The following is a 21,021-nucleotide window of genomic DNA, read 5'->3' on the forward strand; positions in this document are numbered from 1 at the left end:
TCGATCACAAGATTTTGATAGACCGGAGACTAGGACATGGCATGAGATTAAAGCAATTGCACAAGGGCTGGTTCAAGTCATATTTAGATCATCCATAGACTTCACTGCAAACAGGGTTTTCATGTGAGCCACTACCAAAGAACTAGTCCAGATAAGAAGAAAAAAAGAACTGCTGACAGTGTGTTCACTAGATTATTTTATTATTAAGGGACGGAGGACTGGAGGCAGATATCTCAGAGATAAACATCTCCTAACTAAGCTAAAAGCTCTCTGCATGGATAGAAAGCACGAAGGGTACTCGCCTCCATCACTTGGGTGGAACCACCTTTAACTGATGTGGTATTTAGTCACACAAATGTGTATTCAATTCATTTTCCGAACGCCGCTCCAATTTACAGCGTGACTGCATGTATGAGAAAACATTTCCCATCCAGTGTCCCTGAACATCCAGTGTTGTGCACCTTGAAAAGGGTACGTGGGCTTCACACACAGTGTGCTAAATGTCATTCAGCTTGGGAATTTTAGCAATTTTCTGCAGCTGCAGCGGCGGTTCCCCATCTTCAGCCAGCATAAGAGACTCAGTGCTGTTTTGACAAGATGCTTGACTCGTATTGTTCCCTTTCAGACTGCCTTTTGAATTAGCAGCATGGGACTGATTCAAACAGCACAAAGTTAAGCATTTCTTTTGAGCACTACGATGTGAGAGTTGTTTTTGTTCACTCTGTCCTGCCTCTCTGTGTGTGTGTGTGTGTGTGTGTGTGTGTGTGTGTGCAGCGAGATTTATTCCCCCCCTTTCATCCAAATCTGGATGATGAAAAGTGTGCAGACGGCTTGCTCAAATGTGTCATCTCTTACCTCGGATTTGCTTTTTTGGATTCCTCCGCCTTCAATTAGTCGTTTAGTATTGTGCGAAATCTGTTTAGTAGCTGAAATTCAACTACGGCATATTCAATAAGAAGTCATACCGAAAAGTACAACAAAGGAAAAATAAAATGAAGCACCACTTCATGCCATGGTAAGTGGTGCTTGAAGTTTTGCTTGTTGTCTGCGTCATGTCTGTGTGCGGAGTTCCGAGTCTAGTGAGACCTCTCAAATCGGCAACAAAGCTGTTGTCTCCGCAGCTTTTGTGATTGCGTGAAGTCGAGTTGTATTTGTATGTCAAGATAAAGTCAAACATTTTACCTCAGAGGGTGCAACAGCTTCAGTTTTTACCTTTTTCTAAATGTAGCCTGACTTTTTTCAGGCAGTGACTCCATTTACCAATCTTTTATCTTTGTAAATATTTCATGCGTGCACTGTAGATGCGGCCAGCTAGCATCTTCATCCCACACACCCAACTATTTGCACACGAAGGTGCACACAGTATATTAGCCATGTGCAGTGTTTGTGGTGACCAGACTGCTCTCATCCCCCTCATTAGACTTCCCGTCTATGCATCTGCACAGATGTCAAATACACTATTCAAACAAGTGGGCTCGCAGTGAATGTGAATGAAAGCTGCTATAGGGACATGCACTTGGACATTTATCCTACCTTTCACTTCTCTGCAGGATCTCATTCCCTTTCTTCCACAGGCTAATTGCTGGGGGCGAGGCTTGAGGCTTGCATTCGAGAGTGACTTCGCTGCCTGAGCGAGCTTTTAGCAAGGCCCTCAGCGGACTTTTGGAGAAACTGGGAGCGGAAGCTGTTTGTTGGGGGCAGCAGAGAAAGGGTGTGAGATCAAAAGATACAGGCAACCTAAATCTTTGCAGATCAGCCGTGCTGTGTTGAGATGGACTCCCCGATGAAATCTCAGCCGAAATGCCTATTGGCTGTGGTCCTCACATTCTTCTAATATATATATATATATATACACACACACACACACACACACACTATACACACTACACAATCCACCCTTATCATGCCTTCAACTTGGGGAGGTTACAGCCATTATTAATAACCATCATCACATTTCGTTAGCCACCATTTTGGCCCAAGTGTCATCACATGTATCAAGACAGAATTGAATTTCTCATCGAGTCAGTCAGATGCAAGTCATCAGAGCTTTGCAAATAAATCAATACCCCAATCTACATGAGAAAGCATGAACAATGCCACAAAGTAATGCCTTTGTAGTATCCAAATCAATATGATGAAACGACTGAAAGTAAAATGAGACACTCCATCAGATTCATATTTTTGCCAGCAGAGCCCATGGTGACATCAAATGAGTCTGCAGGCTGATTGCTGAGGAGCAGGCTGCTAGTATTTATCTTATCTTAGGAGATGATCAAACGCACAGACAGATAGCGGGATGAAAGCAGAGCGAGGGAGGCCATCTTACCTAACACCATTAGTTGGGCACTGGAATAAATAATGCCATGTTTGTTTTCAGCCACACACTGATACATCCCAGAATCAGACTCGTTTAGCTCAGCTATAGAAAGGGCCCCGTTTTCGATTTGCAACCGGCGCTGAGGAGGAGAGAAAAAAACAGTTATGCATATCCATTGCAAGGCCAGTCTATTATGTCCAAAGGCACAGCAGCAATTACTGGTGCACCATGACGGGAGGAGGACAGCAGGAAAGGAGGAAAGAAAAAAAAAAAAGAAAAAAAACCTTAAGAGCCCTGTGGCATTGTGGCGTATGTTCAGCTTGGAATGGGGAAGAGATGGGAGGCGAGTCTGAGTGGCAAAAACTGCTAACCTGCATCTTAGATCCACGGCAAAGAATCGATGTTGACAATAGCACCAGGAACATATTAAAAAGTAATTTGTGGTTTAGTTGAAAAAAAAAACTTGAATGGCAGCATGGGGGATGTGGTTTTTAACCCACTGAGAGAGTTAGAGATCCTTTGGGCTGCAGGGGCAGTGGCATCTTACAGTACATTCTTAATTATAGGTGCATACAGTATATAGGGTTTGGGCTTAATAAAATTGATAACACAGAGGATGTACAGAGATGGCACATACTCACTGCTACCTTCAGAGTGCACGTGAGCGGCACATTAAAGGTATGCAATTTTTAAAAAATTGTTTTGCTGTCTTGAATAAGCCACGCCTCTGTTTTACACCTAAAGGTCTGCTTTGGGTGGAAACTGGCTCATACATTGTCTTCTGTGGGGCTGAATGCAGCTTCGAACAGGATGCCAACTTGAGCTTGACCCACAATAATGGCTGAAGGTGATTTCATACAGAACGCTTTGCGTCATTCGCACAATGTTGAGTGACGGCTATTAGGGTTTATTTGCATCAAACAACTGTTTTTTGGCCACAATCTAGCGAAGAACATTGCATTGCGACAGTGTCTGAAGGATTTTGTCTGTGGTGTGTTGACTCAGGGCTCTTGTCTCTCTGAATTGCATCTTTCCACAAAATTTGAGTATGATCGTGTTGTCTCTAAAATCCTCCAGGCATTCTGCCTGAACACACAGTAAGACCCCATTTACACCGGGCATTAACTTGCCATCTGTATGTGGATATCTTACCTAGTTATGTAGAAAAAAAAGCATGCGAGAGCCACGTTCATGCACAAAAAACACATCAGATCGGCCAGACCACATCTGGAAGTGGTCTAGCTTACATTGTGACAGGATCTCAGTCAGGTTTACAGTAGATGCCATACGTACACTTGTTTTTCGGGGAAACAAATGTAAATACCTTGCTGATTACAATAAGGGTTTGAACCAATATAATGTGAACAATCATCAAATGAAAATACAATGGACCATTGATCCGTTGCTATCTGGCGACTGCTAAGGCTATAGAATATGATACACACCAATTCCATACTAAACCATATTCATCTTCAGAAATGATGTACCTCCCCACAATTATTCCTTCAAAAAATTTCCCTCCCTGAACAGGTCCCCATACCTCATCCATCACTTGCTCCCCATCTTTCAACCAGCTGTAGGATGGTTTGGGCTTTCCATTGGCCTTACACTCCCAGAAAAGGTTTTCCTTGATGGACAAAGCCGTGTCCGTCATTGTCTGGAGCCACTGAGGTTTAGCTTGGAAAAAAAAGAGATTACCTTTTTTAATTATAAGAAGTGGATTAGAAAAGAGCAGTATCCAAAATCATAATGCTGTTAAAGCAGCCTAGCATTAAATCACGGAAGTTTAAACGTGACCAAGTGGATTATAAACATAATGAAAAACACAGGTTTGTAAACAGATTTAAATAATGTGAAGCCTAATAAATAATATGAACTTTTTACTTTTTACAGCCAGCATCTAAAGCCTGTCCTGCAATTTCATGGATTATTATATCCCTCATATTATAGACAAATAGGTTTTGGGCGCAACAAATGAGATTCAAACTGCTGGTCACATGCATGTTTCCCGTCCAAATGTGGAAATCTGTTACAGGCACACATTTATTTCTGCATCCCCGTGCATCCACTCTCGTTCAATTTGAAATGCTTCACTAACCATGGAATGAAATGCGACCCCGCGCAGCATTTTTGCCTCGCCGATTCTCTGCCATACATTCGTACGTCCCCGCGTCTTCCTGCTGTAAATTAGGGATTTCAAGGATGGCGTTTGAATTCTTCATTTTGACTTTGCTGGGGAAAGGGACGCCGCTGGTTCTCCTCCAGCTTATTTCTGGGACAGGGCTACAAAAGAGGAACAAAAAGTTCCCGTGATGACAACTGTCAGTCGCTGTGATCAAAGTGTGATTAAGCGCAGAACAAAAGTTGTTGATGCAAAAGACTCGGGAATTATTTTCCCCTACGTATCAAAAGTGCTCAGATTTCAGAAGCTCTTAAAAGAACTTTGATTCCTGCTCCCTTGTCTTCCTTTGCTTCACTATGGAGTGATGAATCTTAGAATGAGTAATGTTATGCTTGTGCATCCTTCAATCATCTTGAGAAGCACTAATTCATGCATGGATGAGCCCATAACTTATGTCGCATGCACACAATGGCGCTGACTTACTTTCCCAGAGCGAAGCATTCCAGTTTCACCACCGAGTCCTTCGCAGCTGGAACTGAATCAGGGAAATGAACTTCTATTTTAGGTTCGTATTCACCCATTACTCCTGCAAAAGGAGACAATAGACAGCAAACTTTTTTACATCAATGATGTACAGCACACATTACACAATCAACAATAACGATCCAAGAGAGATCTGTAACACATTTGGACAGCTATCACAAAAGTCTTGTGCGGAGCATAACTGACCACTGAAGGGCTGGTAAAGAGGGGGGGAAAAAAATCAGATATGGGTTATAAAAGATTCAGAGAGCACATCGGGGTAAAGTCTTGCTTAGTGGAGATTTATCACCTGTGGCAATGTGACTTCATTCATGTCTCTATTTATATTCACATCACTAGAAGCGGTCAAAGACAGAGTAGTATGCCCTTTACTATTACCAATTACAACCCCACAGTCTGGCAGCAAAGAGCTGACCTGGGTTCCTGCGCATCTTTTCAGATAAGAAATCACTGAAGACTTAGAAAAACTGAGATGAATCCGAGGAAACATGCAGAACACAATTCACATCCTCTCATACCAACTGGTCGCGGCAGATGTTCCGCCCGACAACTGAGTCTGCTTCTGCTACAGGTTTCTTCCTGTTAGAGGTTTTTTTTTCCCTCCATAGTCGCCAAGCGCTTGCTCATTGTGGGAACTGTCGGGTTTCTCTCTGATATTGTGATATCTCAACTTCACTGCAAAGTGCCTTGAGATGGTGTGTATTGTGACCTGGCGCAATACAGATAAAATTGAATTAAATGGAATACCAACCATCTAAAGGCTTAGGTCCCGACGATCCGTGGCATTTCCATGAATAGAAATGTTTCTGATTGACTGATTCAACACAAGGGTAATTCAAACACCCACTCTGCTCATGAAAGCTGTGCCATTTTTTTCTTTTCATGCTTCCGAGCAGGACGTCAGAAAAAAAGGGGATTATTCTCGGCCTGGTAACCCTAGAGGTGCTCTGAAGAATATGATGTGACTCATATATAAAGTTTTTTGTAAATGTAAGATATAATATATTTTTTAAAAGCTTACAAAAAAGAGAAAATGTTGGTTTAAAAGGTTCATTTTCAAGCAATTAATGATGTCGGACAGGATTTGAACATTTTGTTGAAATAGTGAAATCCTGTTTAAAGAGCTGTGATAAATAGCCAGTAATTATTGTGATATGATATTGATTTTGAAACTGAAGGTTAGGAGAAAGCAATTTTGAAATTACAAGAGCAGCAGCTTTACTGCACTGTAATCTCTCTATAAATTATTTGAGTTGGCCAAAGAAAAAAGAGAAAAGAAATCTTGACTGATGCCCTGTCCATGCTTTCTGAATGCTTGTGTCTCTACTTGGCCAAAAATGGTTTTGAAGAAGAAGTGACACGTTTGTTGAAAAGAAACGTACTAGGTTTGGTCTGTTTATAAAAGAGAAAGAGTGGCAATTTGGTTTTTTTCGACACAAACAACATAGGTCATATAAGCCTCCGACAGGTACAGTAGCTAGCAGTTAGCTCAGAAGTTGTAACGCGAGGGTGACAGAAAGCTGGTAGACTGCATCTACGAGCTTGTCATCATCATCTCATGAAGTTTAACACAACAAATACTCTGAAGTGAGACCTCTTCTAAGAGGCAGACAGAGCTGTCAACACTGGCATTAGCAGTCATCGAACATTGCAAGATGTGACTTCCAACTGGCAAACTATGTAGCCATCAATGAATGTAACAATAATATGTGAATATTATCGAATGATGTCTACCATTCATGTAATATTTCAAAAGATTTGAGCTTAAGTGGTTGGTTTTTCTATATTAAACAAAGTGCGTTTACTTAGGAGATTGCTTTTCACTGCCTGACTGTGTGGAATTCTTCACAAAAAGGCAATCGCATTATTATTTCGGATTCTTATCTCGGAGATGAGATTTGACTATTCTGGGAACAATTAAATATTGTGCAACAGATCACAAACACAGCACCATAGCAATACGGGCGTGACATATTGCAGTTATTATTATTATAATAATATATTAGGTCTGTATGAAAACATTAGTTTTTTCAACCAAAGTTTTAACCGAAATGAAATGATGAACCGATGCTGAACTCTCAGCCACAGACGGGACTATGCTAACGTGTGGATTTAATATACATTGATTATTTCCAATACTATCATAAATAACATTCATTTACATGAGTAGTGATGAGTGATGTTAAAGTAAAACTCAGCATTGATTTCTGTTAAATGTGTGTATGAAACAAGTCCCCCCCCAAAAAATGTGGATAATGGAAGGATGAACCAGTGGGTTACAGAGTAAAGGTTCCCTGTAGTATATGGCATTTACCGTCACTTCTGAGGACCAGCGGTGTTGGAGAGCTGAGCACCTTCTCCCTCGTGACGGTGTTGTTCACCACACAGGTGTAGTTCCCTACATCTGAGGGCTCCACTTTAGCGATGTACAGACTCCCAGTCTCCTGAGAGATAAATCGACGGCTGTCTTGTTGGACAAAGAACGGGTATTCATTGAAGATCCATGCAAATGCCAGCTCTGGAAAGGACAATGAAACACATTTTATTGCAGCACTCATCTACTATCACTACTTGTACACTGACCGATTCAATTCAAGTCAATCCAATCCAATTGATGATTGAATTGTGAGGGTAAGGTCAAGAGCTTCCAGTTTAGTAATTTTAGAGAGAAATCTTTTCAACATACAGTATATCAAAAACTTGGCCATGTCTGTGTCATGTCTGTGGCTGAGACAGCTGACTCCACTGTGGCCTAAAAATGTTAGCATGCCATTTTCCTACCCTTATCTCAATTTCCTTGGGAAGAGATACTAAGACATGGCAAATGTAATAGTTATCAGTGCAGAAGAAATGGAAGACTTAAGGAAAGGGAGCGAAACAAAATGGATTACAGTGCGTCAGTGGCCCTCCCCTGACACATGGCCTCCTTTTCCCGGGTCCCTGAGTGACTTAGTTCATGGGAGGCACAAATGGAGGAAGGGATGGACAGATTGATGTATGTTAGTAGGAATATAATGTCATTCCCCTTTACAAGTAGCAGGTCTACCAGAAGAAAGGAGAGACTTGCCATGATGAATTACCATGTCATCTTGAGAAGTGCACGCTTCACCGACTTGCAAGAGTGAGGAGATGCGCCGTATAATCTTCCACTTTGGTGGTGAGGGGCTCCGAGTCAAAAGGTGTGTGCAATGACTGTCTAGCTTATCCGATGCCCCCCAAGGGAGCAAGGCTCTCATCTTTGGATGGGATCAGGCGTCTGAGCTCGGTGCATCAACGCAGATACAAAGCTCCCTCTGATGAGGCGAGCAAGAGCTACATAGTTCAGAGTCAGCATAACCTCCATCGGAACTGTTGTATGTGGCTGTAATGCAAAGTGATAGCATTTTGCCAAAGCAATTGCAAATCAAGGAAGTATTTTCATGGGTCATGTCTGAGAGATGCAATGGTGGAGATGGAAAAAAGTTCAGTCGAGCTGAGTTCAAGATTATGTAGCACATCTATATTTTCAAAATTTGGGAGTGAAAAGGAAAAAGAGGGGGAGTTGAGGGGAGAACAAAAAAAGCAATAGAGAGGCAGCGATGGGGCGAGAGGGAGAGCAGGCTCACACTGCTTCACCTTCATTCACTTCAGAAAAATGTGCGAAAACACAATAGTGCTCCGGCTACAGCAGCCAGGCGCGTATAAGCCTATGTCGGAGAGGAAAGCTGTCAAACTGCATTTCACACAGAGTGCTCTGACCCATTATCCCATAGACCAGCTGTACAATGCACTGTTCTACAAACGGTTCTCTTGTGAAGGAAATTGGTCGTTCCAATGTGCAAGCCACTGTATCAAGAGGGGGGACAAGCTAGGCAGCAGCCATTGTCCATATGTTCCCAGTTTTTCTGCAGGGTGGTGGGGCTGAGCAGTCTGCATCTTTATCTCCTGTTTGTAGCATCTCATTTATAAAGCCCCCCCCCCCCCCTTAGAACAACTGAAGCATTTTTGATTGTGTGGAGTTACATAATTAAAAGACTACGCCGAGCAGCTGGATATCGGCCTACACAATCAGCTTATCGGAGTGCAGCGTAAAACCCAATGTAAAACCCCAACTCGTTGCTTTTACACCCTTTTTTCCTACAGAATAAGCTAATGACATCAACCACGTTAATCAGTGAGCTTTAGAGGAGCTGCTGTGCAAATACTGTCACCTACCTTTTGTCAGAGACACCGGTTTCCCCCATTCTCCTCTGTACCGTATACTAACCTAAGTTAACCCGCTGATGAATGTAAAGTAACTTCATATTTAATGGACAGATGTGAGGGTGGTATATATCGAGTTTCTCATTTAACCCTCAGCAAGAAATCATATAAGCATATTTCCCAAAATATCGATCTATTTGTTATTCCAGAGACACACTGAATTAATTAGAGGAAAATTTCAGTGAAAAACACCCAAGAGAGGATCGATGTGCAGTAGTAACGTTCTGCACAAACAACACAAGGCGAGAAATATTAAGGAGCATGTGTGCACATAAATGGGTGTAAAAACAGATTAAGTCTGGTGAAAAGGAGTAATCCTTTATCAAAGGTTGCCATGTGGAATGAGTGGAGGTTATTCCTCCGAGTCGTGTCTAAACGGGAAACAACAGGCGCAGGCACAAAAGTGGCATTTGGCAAACCTACCTCCAGAATGTGCCGGCGGTCCACACAACAGAACCACTCCTTGGCCCTCGCGGACGTTGACAGCACTCCTCGCTGTTTGGGTTTTGAAGTTATCTAGATCTGATGAGTAAAGTAAGATCGAAAATAGAATTAGACTGCAAAAACGTGAACTTAATGTCAGACAAAAAGGGTATTTTTTTATATATTCTATATTCCCATGGGTGTCTTTGACAAGGATAGTTCTGAAAACAGGGGACAAACCTCCCTTCACTGATTCACAGAGACAAATGCGTTTGATGTTATATTTTGAGCACTGGGACTTTAATAGGGCATCATTGATTGGCCTGGGACACCCCCTGATAGCCTCTGACACTTTCAAAGGCACATGGGGTGCTGACGAAATAGGTGGACCTGACTTGGTGCCGTTTATACGCCACATCACAACACTTAACACAAGGAAGAGATTAGGCTAAAATGGGGGATAGAATGAGCGTGGTGGTGGTGGTGGTGAGGACCGCTGTGCGCGGACTGAACAAACATGGGGGAGTGTGCATGACAAATGACAGTTTGCTGTGCCAGCAGCAATAAGTAACATCATTATTAAATGTGGTGTAATCTTGCACTTAAAACCATTAGCCTCCCCATCAATTCTCTCAGCACAATCTATCCCCTGCAAATGAACGAACATTCGGTGGCAGAGAAAAAAACAACAACCTAAACCTGGGATGATAAACCATCCCTGGCTTCATGACTGATGGAGGGAAGCTGCCGCAGTCCGCTCTGTACTCTGTCTGCACCCTCTGGCTAACAGCCTCGAGTAAGCCTTCCAAACACAAACAAAAGAAAGTCAGTGTGACCGATAAGGGAAATTAGGAGGAGGAAGATTATGGAGAGAAGTGGGACAGAGTGTTGGTAAGATTAATGAGCAGCTCTCTGATGACCGCAGTGGAATCAAACAGTGCCAAGTCACGGCAGGACACCAAGGGGGCCACAGGAGGAGATGGCTGACTTGAAATACAGACAGGGGCGATGTCCTTCTGATCTCAGCAGGCTGCCTTAGTAAATACAGAGTCCATCTCCGAAAGACATTTACGATTCTGGGGAGCGAGATTCACATGGCTGGCCGATTGAAAAAGCCCCGGCATAACAGCGGTTGATAATTATAACGGCAACGCTTCTGGTAACAGTGGGAGGTGAAACAGAGAGCTACTAATAATTACTTAGTGAACGGGGACAAGGATGACTCCTTTGCCCGGATCGCGCGAAAAAAAAATGGCACAGAGAAGGTTAGAGATGTGGCTGGGCTCGGTGCTGGAGGGAATACACTTCTGTTTTCTCTGGGTTTCTGCGCAGAAGAATAATGGGCTTCACTGGAGTGAACTGACCACACACTGTAACTCTGAGAGCTAGAGGCCAAACTCACTGTAGCTGATGCCTTTGTAAGCAGAATCCGTCTCTGCCATATAAGAATAGCCGGCCTGGAGATTACAGAGAGTGACCATTACGGCCTCGAACATGATTGGTCTGGGGAGCGGCGCCACCACAGAGACATTTCCTGTTTTATATTGTGTCCAGCATTCTTAGATTAGAGCTACGTTCCACTGCTCAAGAGGGCTCACAACACATCCATGTTTGCTATTTTCAACAACAACAACAAAAAAAATTATTTGTTATGACTTGGGTTGTATTTCTGTAGCTTTCACCATTGTTTTCGATCACTTATAACACTGTAATCCCCTAAACTCAGTAAGGAGAAACGCCAGCATGCATTATATTTGACATGTAGCAACACACGCATTTATTTAGTCATGTTTCAAGTCCAATATTCAATCTCCCCATGTTTATCTGTTTGGGCATCTACCAACTCTTTCAAAATGTTCCACTTTATTCACCATTTAATTGCTAGCTTTGTGATGTTGGCCGTTTCCTGCTGGGCCGGTAGTGCACAGTGGGCTTACCAGACCTTTTATACTGAAAACAGTTGCCTGCTGCAGCGGGAAACAAGGCTGATGAAAGTGGTGGGAGTGAGAGAAACATTAGCATGGTGGGCTGTAAACGCGGGAACAAAAGAGTCAAAAGATGTAAAAGGCTGTGCAGAGCCAAACGGAAATGCGGCGCGGGGTGACACAATTTACTCTTACCACTATAAAACAGCCATTTCACCCAGAATAAAAATATTGATTAATGCAACTCAAAATCACATAATGTGGAGGGAAAGCCAACAGTGCTCCCACCCAAATTGGCGTTAACGACACTTCACTGAACAGGTCTTTAAAATGCATCAGGGAACGTTCCTCTGAGATTCTGCTCCATGTTGACATGATGGAATCACATCACCTTGATGCTCATTCATGCTGCCAATCTCTTGTTCTGCTACGTCCCAAAAGTGTTCTGCTGGATTTGGCACATGTTATGTTCTTGAAACCAGTTTGAGACATTTGCTTTGTGGCATGGAGCATTATCCTGCTTGAAGTATTGCCATTAGAAGATGGTAAACTGTGGCCCTGACAAGCAACAATACTCAGATAGACTGTGTGGAAACAAAATCTAAAAACTTCCCCATGCAAGCAGGCCTGAGCTGTTGAAATGAAGCAGGCTGCCTCCATGGATTCATGCTGCTGAGATTCAGCAGACCAGGCTGGATCTTTATTTTTTTTACAGTCTTCATCTGTCCCGTGTTGGTGAATCTGTGTCCACTGCAGCCTCAGAGGTCCGTTCTTGTCTGACAGGAGTGGAACCAGATGTGGTTTTCTACTGTTGTAGCCCACCCACCTCAAACTTCAACATGTAGGACGCGTTTCTGCCCGCCACAGTTGGTAATTTGAGTTACAGTAGTCTTTCTATCCGCTCTAAGCAGTTTGACCTCTGACCTCAAACAAGGCATTTCTGTTCCTTTTTTGGCACAGTTCTGATTCAATCCGAGACACTGTTGTCACATACTCCTTCACGGTCAAAGTCATTGAGATCAAGTTTTTTTTTTCTTTTTCTGATGTGGACATTAACTGAAGCTCCTGACCTGTATCTGCCTGATTGTATGCATTAAACTGCTGCCAAATGTTTGACTGTAGTAAAGTGCTTGTCGAGTGTCTGTTGATTCTGGGCATTCTAGGTTATTTGACACATTATTTTGGTTGTTTTCAATGCACATGTGCGCAGTTGAGTGGGTGCAGCCGGATTCCAAAGGTTAGCAAAGCAGCAAAGGAAGGCACGCCACTTCTATCTCGGGCCAGTGGCCTCATTACACATCCAGAGTATCAGCCATGCTGATCTTCTAGACCATCCTCACTGTGCATTAGGCAGGACAATAAATGTCAAGCAGCCCTGCTCTTCATCTGGTCCCCACAAGTGAGATTCATTACAGAGCTACAGGGATAATGGCAGCCCATCTCCTGAGAGGAAGTGAAAGGCTCTCAATCCTTGGGACATGATCAATAGCCAGCAGGCTTGATCAAGAGAGGAGAGGTGCCTCGACAGTGCCTGTCTGGAAGGCAAGACCCCGCCCTCGCGGCGTCACTTTGCAACCCGCCTCTCGTCTTTCATGCAGCAGGCTGCTTTGGAAGAGAAGCAGCCAGCCTGTCACTGGCTGATCCGCTCAAAATCTGCTGTATATAATATGCATAAAGAAGTGGCGGGTGATTACAAATATACAAACACTTCTTAAGCATTATTTGTGTTCATCTGCTTTAAAGTCTGGATCACAGGGGCCGGGCAAAATATGAGTCAATTCAGACTCGGCATAGTTGCTGTCAGAGTTGGAACCACTAATGAGAATCAATGGAGTTGTGAGGCAGTCAGAAGCTGCCTCACCACCTGTGTTTGTTGCATCTGACATTTCATTCGATTACCATTTCCCCTCTTGGAAATCCATTCCCAGGCAATTTCAATGAGAAATCAGAATGATAAAACAAAATTAAAATAAATAAAGGGACACAGCAGCAGATACAACGAGACACCAGAATGTCATAACTGTGTCGGAGCCATGCCAGAGACGTGTTAGCAATTGTAGAGATCACTTACATGCAAATTGGAGACTGGCTCTGCGGCTGAGGACGGAGCCCCATGTGTTGAAGGCCGTGCACTGGTACAGTCCGGTGTCTTGGTCCTTGTCCAGTTCCCTAATGATCAGGCTGCCCCCAGACATGTGACGCCGGTAGTCATTCCCCAGATCAATGAGTGTTCCGTTTAGTGACCATCTGGAAAAACGCAAACACAATCAGTAGCTGAATCCCCCCTGGAGACTCGCGGAGATCAGTCGCAATGGGCCGCCCGCGTCATGCTGAGAAGATAAAAGGTGAGTAATGGTGAGCAAAAGGTGAGTGTTATTGACAGAGAAATGTGAAATATTTTTAACAGTCTTTTACACCAAGTTAGGAAGAAGGAATTTTTGAACTGCTACAGCTCTCAGCTTTCATCAGTTTGACTTTGTTTAAGTATTTTTTTGCTTTGCCATTCATTTTGGCAAAACTCCAAAAGTTGAGCAGATCTGCCGTGGTGAATATTGATTTTCTCCTACTTGCATGGTGAAAGAGATTTTTATTTGATCTGTTTTATTACTCAAACTAAAGGAGAATGAGTATTTAGTGAGCCTGCTGTATCCAAAAAACAAACATATTAAGCAATTTCATTGCAGTTTGGAGAAAATCTTAACAGGATATCTAAAAGAGAAAAAAAAAACGTGCTGACAGATTTCAATTACATTTGTTGGAAATTTAGGCCACGGGCCAAGGAACCACGTGTTTTTATGCAGATAAGGATACAGGAAATTAGGTTTCATGCTAACGCTGATCAGTGGAAAACATAATAGGATCATTCACTCAATTCAAAGCAGTAACAGCACAATTTAAAAGTAGATACGAGTAAAAGTCATGCATTCAAAATGTTAAGAAAAGCATCACTGGAAAAAATGTAATCAAAGTGTAAAAAAGATAGTGTTAGTGTTACATTATTATAAACTTTAATACACTATTGGATTATTAAATTTGGGTGCAGTAACATTTAAGCTGCACTTTAATGTTGCAGCAGGCTGCAGACAAGATAGGTTAACTCATTTCATATACTTTTACAGTAGGTATTTGACTGTATAACAATATATTGCCATATGTAAATGCTTATATGAATAAATACAGTGCTTGAGTACCTAGCATCGTTGACCACCATGAGCGTGTTAGCAACAAGTGCAAAGCACTGTGCTGGTCCAGATTCTTAGTCTTGTTTCTCTGTGTACAACAAGATTTGTCACACGGTCGTACACTGACTGTATCCTGTGTGCAGTTGGATGCAGATTAAAAATCTCCTAACCTTTTGTGCTATTAACATTACAAACATAAAGGATTGTGCGGCCTTGGCAGAGTTATGCTCTCTCTGAGTGATTTCTAATTAGTTTATGCCCTGTGCGTTCATGTTTCTGAATTATTGCTTTGACACCTTCAGATTGCATTGTCTACAGACCATTTCCCTCAAGGAAAAGGTCACGAGATGGTCGGTCATGCACGCGGAATTCAGGAAGTGACAGCTATTAATCACAGCTACCAACAGAGACAAAACACTGAACAATGTTCATGGTGAACAATGAAAATACTTTATATCTCATTCTCTGACATCTAGAGTCTGTCAGGCTGATGGCAGCACACAGTACTTGAGGGAGATGCGAAATGAGCAATACCTATAGGAGCGGTGCAGGGTAACGGAACTTTATCTCGGAACATTAACACAGATGAAAAATCACTTTTCCTTATAGAATTTGAAAAACACAGCGGTGTTGGTGTTTTATTTATGTTCAAGTCTGCCTCATCGATAGGACCGTGAAATGACAATGCCAATGATAAGGGGGGGGGGGGGATCAATATCTTTTTATTTTCCTACTCACAGGCAAACTAATAGGCAGTTAGACTGATGCTTCATGCAGTCTTAAAGTCAGTCATGGCTCTCACTGGTTTCCTGCCTGACAGACTAGAAAAGACGACGCTGTGTTTCATCTTGTAGCCTGCATTATTCATCTAACAGTCTGGCCTGTGCCAGTCACTTAATCGGACTTATTTTGTCATCGTTCCAACAGTGACATAACTTTTGTACGCTCCCCTCATTCCTCCATTTGAATTCACCCCTGTTGTTTTCCTCCTCTCCTTGTTGGATTATTGGTGGGGGTGGGGCGGGGGAGCAGACAGCTGGACGGGTGTAATTGTGTCTGTGCACCGTCAACACAATCAGTCAAGCCACCTACCTACTCTCTCTGCAGAAACATTTGACAGGCACTTTTTTATAAGACGACAAAGAGGAGCCTGACACCACAGAGCCCCTATTTGCCTTTTTTTCCACAATTTAAAGGTTTCAGAAAGATCATCAGAGAGGAGGGTATGTCACATTGTCATAAGAGGTAGAATACACCGCCTGGTGCTTGACAGTAATGTCACCTCAGCTATTTAAACGAAGATTTTGAACGGGAAATGCAGCTCGGCCGGTCTTTGCGGTGACTGACCAGTTGTGAACAACTCCTTCCTCTTGATGTTTGTAACACTGTTTGTTGTTTTTATTAAAGATTTTTTTATTAAAGAGTGTACAAGATATAAACAAAATACAAAAAAAAACTAATCCCGAACATCTGACCCACACGCCCACCGACCCAACTACCAGATCAACACTTCGAAATTAAAGCCGGTCACTTTAAAAAAGGGTTAGTTGTCGTGAATCCAAGGTATATTAAACTTAAAACTTATTAATGACCACTAATAACGATATAAGTTAAAATGTATCAACCATTTTTAGGATGTACCTCAATGGAAAGGTTTACCAATAAATCCTTATTAATGACTTTTCATTGTACATAAAAATATGTATCACCAATCAATGCACTGGTTCTATATGTTCCCTCCTGTTCCATAGCCCAGGGGTTCAAAACCAGCAGGTTGGGGCACCGTGGGGGGGCCCAAGACAAATCTGAGAGGTGACAAAATAATTCCAAGTATAAGGAATGATAAAAATATATAATCCTGTGACCCCCTTCCATTATAATCCCTTCTAAAACTCAAACTGTTTCAGTAAAAAAATAAGTGAATCAGGCGGAGCAGGGGTCTTAAAGTTAGTGCAGCCCAAACTGAAACACACTGGCTCTTATTGCAAATCAGGCCGAGAGGAGCTTACAGTGGGTATGACAGAGTCCAGGAGCCCGCTTGCTGTGGTGTGCTGCAGGCATGAACTGATCTGAGCATGCTCCGAATGAACTCCCCCTGACCTTGAAGTTCACATCAATTTTGCATGAGGTCTCCTCATCAAATAGACTGGGGATTGTACTGCACTGGCTCACCTGGCTTTCCTTCCTGAGGCCAGACACCCACAGAGACAGCAGTGGCCACAAAGACCACATACTGTTCGTGTGCACACACAAACACACACACACACACACACACACACACACACACACACACACACACACACACACACACACACACACACACACACACACAGGCAGAGCCTTGGCGCTGATAATGGTTTTTCAACTGCTGACCACGGTGCTCTCTACAATTATGTTTAGTAGGTTATTACTGCTGCTGTTTAATAAATTGATTTTCATTTGCCCAATGTGACAAAAACATATATTCTCAAAACTACTGTGAACGTTAATGTTCTCTTTAGACACTGAGTATCATTTTGTAATCATTAATGATTCTATAGTTTTATAGTGGTTATTATTTTTTTAAGGAAAAATAAAATTATTTTCCATATATCTGCCTTCTAGAAATTCAAAAATATAACTGTTTTTTCATGGCACAGTCCAACATCTTTCAAGTTTAGCCTATTGGTTTTAAAACGATCTCATACACCCAAGGGTCATAGAAATTCCTCGCCCTAGAAAAAGAAAAGTAACTCTTCAAAAAATAAAAATGAATTCAATTTGAAACAGCTTCCACATCCAGCATCTTGACTCTAGGTTGCAACTGCACTCTTAATAATAAGGTAATCGTAGGTATTTTTATACCCCTGTTAATCTGTAACTATTCGTAATCCAGTGGCCCACAAAGTGATTCAGGCATGCTCCCCGTCAGAGGCCGAAAAAGGTTCATGCACCCTGGAGTTCTTTATCAACCATTAACAATGATAGGGAGAGCATAAGTTAAAAAAAAAAAAGGATCAAACATTAATTTCAGTGTAATAAAGGTCAGCATGATAGCATTAGCCCCCCACCACCACCGCGGAAGGGCCGCCCCCCTCCCAGTTTGAGAGCCACTGCTGTAAACAAAGGTGGAGTCATACATCTGCCCGAAGTCACATTTCATGCTAGCAGACACCAACCAGAGTCCTTTTTCACCCCCCCCCCACCCCCGTTCCAATCACCGCTGTGCCCTTGATCCTGTGTTACAGCAGATTCATAGTAAACACGGTGACAGGTGTATTCATAAAGCAACGGCTCTGAGCCCCGGAGTGTTGCTCTGCGGCTACAATGGACTATTTGTCAACAGGAGAACTGTCAGGGTTGCCGTTCATACATTTGCAGTGTCATCAAGTGGGCGAGCTGAAGGTGAAAGTGGAGCATCGGAGTGTTGAAAAGAACACCGCGCGGGGCTAAATTGCAACTGGAACTCTGAGGGGGTTATAAGAATCATCGCCAGTGTCGACCTGGGTTCTCATTTCATCACATCTGCTATCTGTGCCGTTGTATGTAAATCAACTAGACGGAATTTTCAAACACGTCAGACAACCTATTAAAGAACGGCACCTCCATATCACTGATAAATATCACCAATCTGCCATTTTCACTAAATCACAGATGCAATTATCTGAGAATGTTTCTACATTGAGATTTTAGTTCCGACATTCTTTCATTCTTCTGTTGTTTCAGTTAGTGGCTGAGAGTTCTTTCCACGTGTGATTGCTGAGCATCACTGCAAACCGATGCGGTGTGAAGTATGTAAAGCACTAACTCCTTTAACTGATGCTCCACCACTGACACAGCTCCTGGTAATGATTCACACCGATTGAAGAATACGGCCGGTGGTGCAGTACATTTTTTTCTTACAGGCAAGGGATTCCATGAAAAGCGCAACGCCAACAACGGATCGTTGGCTCCAGCAATGAATTGCTGGCATTGTCTGATATATCTTACTCCTCTCAGCCACTGAGCTCCATAGTTGTCCAAAACTATTTAGATCACATCAGTGAGCCGCACTGTTGCACTGGCTGACAAGTTTCTTCATTTCCATTATCGTGGCCACTGCCATTTATTCCAAATCGATTCCAAATCCAACATCCCGCTGTTACCAGTACCATCAAGATCTCCAAATGTGTATCGCTCCAGAGTAGAAAATAGTCCCTAACAAATGCTCTACTCTGTCCTGTTCGAGTTCCATCTGATAAAAAAAGATCAGCACTCCACTCTTTCAGGGAAATTTCTGAGCCTGTCTTCTATAAATGAAGCCGTACATTCAGGAACTGGTTTTGAAGATTTACATCTTGACTTGGAACTAATGGGTTTTGGGCTGAGAGACACACAAAAAAGGGAAATCAGATAGTATTCAGAGATGGACTGGTGCATTATTAGTTTGGGCTTCATTTGTTGACAGTGCCAAAAATATAGAATAATGATAGCTTCATCCTTTAAGTTATTTCTATCTGTTTATTATTACTGTACTGTACTGTACTGTATATAGCATAACACTATGCAGATACTATAAACCATAAAGATCTTTCACTGGGTTCATGGGCATCCCTAGTCTACTCAGGTGAGATCTTTATTTTGCATAAAACGTTTTGTAGTGTTATGATGCTCTGCATTTCTTCTGTATATGTTAAGAAGGATGAGTTCATTAAAGATGTTGCCTGGGCAGACGTGTGTTTACGACAAAAATGAAAACATACATATATTGTATCCGGTATTACTATACACTGTGCGATGCCATTTACATTAATTGCAGCTGTACTGATAATCTATGGCATTTGGCCGAACACAAATGGGGTTTAAAAAACTGCTCCAGATTGAATGAAAGCTTAAACATGGTTCTAAGTCAACTGACATGCTCAACGCTCCAAGCCCATTTTTAGCACCCTGAAAAAGGGTTAACATCATCATCTTTTCTGACAAATTTAATATTGGGTGGCCTAATTTTCTTTATGGATATTAAAACCCGATGAATTATTTTTTTCATCTTAATAGCTGCAGTAACTAAGGAAATTGAGTGTGCAGTTCTGAATGTAATACCCTTCTCTCTTGGCATATCTAATTAAACAAACCATGTTGGTTTCCAGGATGTACGCCCGTTTGCAGACACTGGTGAAAATCACTGGAATTACTTCCTAAAAGCGATTTTTTTTCCCCCAGTCTGCTCCGGACATTCTGAGGTTCTGATTACAGTATTATAAAATGAATTGCCATGAATTTATGATTTCTATTTTATCACCAGGAAAAAAAAAGTTCCCTCCTTGCCTGAAGGATAAAAAAGTCAAGGACAATCAGTGTCAGAAAAACTGATGGAGCCCAAATAAAGCAACCCCCCCCCCCAAAAAAAACCCACACACACACAAACACACACAACAACTCCTTGTCATATTAAGGACAAAAATCCAGTGTCTTTAAAAACATTTCCATTAACGTCAATCCACAGTGGTGAGAGATTGCTCACGCAAACATCATGTGTTCCTTTTAACCTGGTTTCAGATTTTTTTTTTATTATTCATAATTGATGGCAGTGGTTTCAAAACAGTGGAGCTACTGACCTAGATGACCATCACCAGTGTGACACACAGTAGTCTGTGTATGTTGTTTTGAAGCTGAGTGCTCTAAAAGTACTTTAGTGCGGCACTAAAACAAAAACTAAAAATGTGCAAAATAAGGGAGCAGAGGCTCACTAGAAAAGCAGGTTGACGTTTCAAAAGCTTTTTTATGAAATCTGAGATACAGAAGGGAGCAGTGATTGTATTTCAAGCATTATTTCTTTTAACGATGTGGACAGTGTATATTTTGTAAATCATTTCAATTCAAATAGTAAAAAAAAAAAATATTAAGGTTATAGTAAATATGGATTGTTTTTCAAATTTAAATCACACAATTGCGTTGTAAAGTTTGATATGGTGAAAATGCTGGCTAATTATCGCACACCCAACATTTAGCATAATAGCAAATTAGCAACCTGAAAAATGTAAGTCAAATATTCATCAATATTCTTTTTAGCTTTGTTTTGGTCTCCACCTAGATAAGCCCGACATGTTGGCTGCTAAATGCACCACTGTGTTCACAAACTAGTCACTAACTTTGTTTGCTCTCCATTTATGAGTTTTTTTTAGTTTCTGCTGAAAATTGCCCTCTGTTGCCGGACACACAGGTGATGAAAACAGTGAAACTTAACCAAAGTTGTAAAAACTGACAAAATGAGCTGGAAGACACTCGTGAAGTTAAAAAAAAGAGCTT

General features: G+C 42.0%; 1 protein-coding gene across 2 annotated transcripts in view; it reads right to left on the reverse strand.

The window, feature by feature from the left end:
- Positions 1–21,021, reverse strand: part of cntn3b (contactin 3b) — a 47,430-nt gene that overhangs the window by 15,805 nt on the left and 10,604 nt on the right. For both annotated transcript variants that reach the window (XM_035632263.2, XM_035632264.2), the window contains exons 4-11: positions 13,644–13,819; positions 9,648–9,746; positions 7,297–7,500; positions 4,923–5,025; positions 4,416–4,600; positions 3,858–3,994; positions 2,327–2,456; positions 1,534–1,684 (exon numbers count right to left, since the gene is read on the reverse strand). In XM_035632263.2, the coding sequence (XP_035488156.1) occupies positions 1,534–1,684; positions 2,327–2,456; positions 3,858–3,994; positions 4,416–4,600; positions 4,923–5,025; positions 7,297–7,500; positions 9,648–9,746; positions 13,644–13,819 (1,185 nt within the window). The remainder of the gene's footprint in view (positions 1–1,533; positions 1,685–2,326; positions 2,457–3,857; positions 3,995–4,415; positions 4,601–4,922; positions 5,026–7,296; positions 7,501–9,647; positions 9,747–13,643; positions 13,820–21,021) is intronic.

The sequence above is a fragment of the Scophthalmus maximus genome, chromosome 6 (genome assembly GCF_022379125.1).
Source record: "Scophthalmus maximus strain ysfricsl-2021 chromosome 6, ASM2237912v1, whole genome shotgun sequence".
Classification (NCBI taxonomy): domain Eukaryota; kingdom Metazoa; phylum Chordata; class Actinopteri; order Pleuronectiformes; family Scophthalmidae; genus Scophthalmus; species Scophthalmus maximus.